Source organism: Serinus canaria, chromosome 14, assembly GCF_022539315.1.
Source record: "Serinus canaria isolate serCan28SL12 chromosome 14, serCan2020, whole genome shotgun sequence".
Classification (NCBI taxonomy): Eukaryota; Metazoa; Chordata; class Aves; order Passeriformes; family Fringillidae; genus Serinus; species Serinus canaria.
In genome coordinates this window covers 11,905,296-11,908,780 of record NC_066328.1, presented here as the reverse complement: position 1 = coordinate 11,908,780, position 3,485 = coordinate 11,905,296, and the positions used below count along the sequence as shown (strand labels likewise).

Genomic DNA, 3,485 nt, shown 5'->3' with positions numbered 1-3,485 from the left:
GGGGGGTTCTGTGCGGTGTTTTCGGGGCTGTGTGCGCGTGTGCGGTGTGCGAGGAGCCGTGTGCCGGGCTGTGTGCGGTGTGTGCGGAGTGTGCAGCGTGTGCGCGCCGCGCGGTGAGCGCCGGGCTGGCGGTGCGGTGGGTGCGTGGGTGCGAGCACGCGCGTGTGGCAGCGGGTCGGGCGCTGCCGCCGCACACACGCACGGACACACGGACACGGGGACACACGGACACACGCACACATCCACGGCAGAGCTGACGGCGGGAGGAGCCCGGCCGGTGCTGCCCGCCCTCCGCCCGGTGAGTGCCGCCGCGCCGCGGGACCGCGGGAGAGACGGGGAACCGGCGGGGACCGGGACGGAGCGGGAGGGACCGGGACCTGGGGGCAGCCCGGGACAGGGGTCCGGCAGCGCTGCCGCGGGACACGCAACTTTCCGGGGAAGGAGGGAGTGAGGGACAGAGGGAGCGGGGGAGTGGCTGCGGACCGGGGCCGGGGCTGCTCTTCGGGATGTGAGGGGCCTGGGGCTCCTTCCCCGTCCTCCCGGCGGAGGCGCCGTCTCTCCACGGCCGGGCAGAGGCTCCTGTCGGTCCCGCCGCTGCTGCCGGACCGGTGCAGATGCCGGTGCCGCGCTGCCCAGCCCGGCCGCCCCGCGCTACGGCCGCTTCTCAACTAAGTTGCGGATAAGAGGCTCCCCTTGTAAGGCGATCGCTGTCCCTAGCCCCTGCTGATCTTCCTTCTCCACACCCTCTTTTGCAGGCAGGGCTGCTCCCAGCTCGCCATGTCCGGAGCACTGGAAGCAGCGCAGAAGGCTCTCCCCCGTTAGCCCAGGTTGCCTGGGAGGGGGGGACTCAGCCATGGATTCGTCCCCCCCAGAACCCGGGGCCCCCCACGACCCTCTGCAGCTCTGGCAGGAGGAGAACCAGACCCAAGGCGGGCTCTGGAACGGCAGCCAGGAGCTGGGGTGGGAAGAGCTGGAGAAGATGCTCTTCCTCTTTGCAAAGGAGCCTGTCACCATCAGCCTCACAGTGATGTACTTGCTGTCCTTTGTGGTGGGCTTCGTGGGCAACATCATGTCCATCAGGGTGCTGACCCGCAAGCGCCGGAGTCGGGTGTCCAGCCTGAGCGCCACCCGCAGCCTCCTCATCAACCTGGCGGTGTGTGACCTCATGGTGGTGTGCATCTGCATGCCCATCACTGTGGGCAACCTCATCTACAAAGCCTGGGTGTACGGGGACTTCCTCTGCCGGGCAGTGCCCTTCATCCAGGCTGTTTCTGTCTCTGCCAGCGTCCTCAGCCTGACCGTCATCAGCGTGAACCGGTACTACAGCGTGCACAACCCGCTCAATGCCCGCTCCTTCTTCACCCAGAAGAGGATCCTCAGCACCATCCTGGTGGTGTGGTTGCTGTCCTCAGGGATATGCATGCCCCTCATCTTCATGAACAAACGGGATGAGATCGGGGTGGTGGAGGGCTTGCCCCTGGTGTTTTCCATCTGCAGGGAGATCTGGCCTCAGGAGAGGCTCAAGCAAGCCTACAACTTTCTGCTCTTCTGTGCCCTGTACTGCCTGCCCGTCCTGTTCAACATGGTGATCTGCTTCCTCACGGTGCGCCGGCTGTGGAGCCGCAGCAGGCAGCTGAAGGAGAGCTCTGCCCTGAACCGGTCCCTGCCAGCCTCCAGGCTGAAGATCCGCAGGAAGGTGGCACAGATGGTGGTGGCCCTGGTCCTGCTGTTTGCCATCTCTTGGCTGCCCGTCTACCTGATGGACATCTGGATTGATTTCAACATCCCCAAGTCTTTGCAGGATGTGACTCCTTCTCCTTGGATCCTGCAGCTCAGGCCTTTTGCCCAGTGGCTCGGCCTCACCAATTCCAGCCTCAACCCAATATGCTATTGCTTCGTTGGGAACCTCTACAGGTCAGCCAAGGAAATGAAGAGCAAATACCACCAAAGGATGGTCTCTCTCTTTAACTTCTCTCTGTCTGAAGGGACACCTCATTCCTCAGTCCCAGAGCTGCTCTCTTACCGGAGTTCAGTGGAGCCTGCAAGGAAAGGACCCTCCAGCACCCCCTCCATGGACAGGAGATGTCAGGGAAGTCATGGCCATAAGAACAAGTGTGGACACTTGAACTCCTGCCAGCATCCACCTCTGAATACTGTCTCCAGTGAGAACACTTCCTTGTAATTCTGCTCAGGAAGTGCCACTCATGCCTTCGTCTGCATTTAAGGACTCTGGAGATCTTTCTGAACCCAGTATTTTAATGATGGAAAAGAGCTTTCTTCCAATAACTCTTGGTACCATTTCAAAAATGCTGTGACAGGGAAAGAAACAGGTAATGAGATAAAAAGATGATGTATTTAAACTCAGATGAAATTTTAAGACAAATTATTTTTACTGGGGACAACTGGATGTGCAGCCCGTTGCCCGGTCAACAGTCACATAATTAGGCAGATCAAGTTCCCAACGAGTGAGCTCTCCCTGCAGCTCCATGCCTGGATGCAGAGATGCTGTTTGGATACAGCAACGATTTGACTGCTTGCTGCTGCTCACACTTGCTGATGAAGAGCAGTGATGAGAGGCACTCTGTGCTCCAAATCCATCAGTTGTAGTTGCAAGCAGTGAAGAAAGGCTGGAAACAGCATCATAAAAAGTAATAGTAAATGGGGAATTTCACACACTTTACCACTTGAGATTTCATTGTCTGCTCTTATTGTTTCACTCCTCTACGCAAATAAATTCTCCTTATGTGAAGAGACCATGCCAGAAGTACTAAAGCAACCATCACCATTCCACATTTGGGAATTCAGAAGGGATAATGTGGCCTCAGAGGTAATTTAGGAAATGAAACAGGAAAATATTTTTTTGGGCATCAGCTCTCTTTCTTACAGCGATGGTCCTGTGTGTGGAGTGGAAAGAACTGGGTATCTATTAACATGATTTGCACTTGAAAAACCAGCCTTGTTCAGCTGTGTCTGTACCAAACAAAGTCAATGGCATGTGGAAATAAAAATAGAAAGTGGTTTATAGGTAATAAAATCAGAAACAAGTAATGCAATGCTGTTTGTCTGGGAAGGAGCGAATCAAAGTGCTTGCTTTTCCTGAGCATCACAAGGAGGTTAAAATCTGTTTTGTCCATCTCCTCCTTTAAAGGAGACTTTGATAAATAAATTGTATACTTTTATTCTGTTAGCATTGAAATACTCCAGTAAAGCTTGAGCATTCTGTTGTTCTGAGCACTGCATCTGTATGCACAAACGAGACCTTTCTCCCCAAGGTCTAAGAGAAAACACATCAGATCAGGCAACAGGTAGGAGACCAAAAATGTGCAACAAAGATCCAAAAGGATGGAATCATACCAGAGATCTCTTCCCTGCCCAGTGCCAAGGGAGAGAGCCCATGCCCAGCTGCTTGTGCCCCAGCACCTGGCCCAGCAGGTTTGTCCCCTTAGCAGAGCCCAGACTGAACACAGCAGCGTCCCTGCCAGAGG

The 3,485-nt window shown here is 55.8% G+C and overlaps 1 protein-coding gene across 1 annotated transcript; it reads left to right on the top strand.

Moving 5' to 3' along the window:
• The first annotated feature begins 853 nt into the window (after positions 1–853).
• On the top strand, positions 854–2,182 carry LOC103817863 (galanin receptor type 1-like). The gene has a single exon (XM_009092090.4). The coding sequence runs from the start codon at positions 854–856 to the stop codon at positions 2,180–2,182; it is 1,329 nt and encodes a 442-aa protein (XP_009090338.2).
• Positions 2,183–3,485: the final 1,303 nt, after the last annotated feature.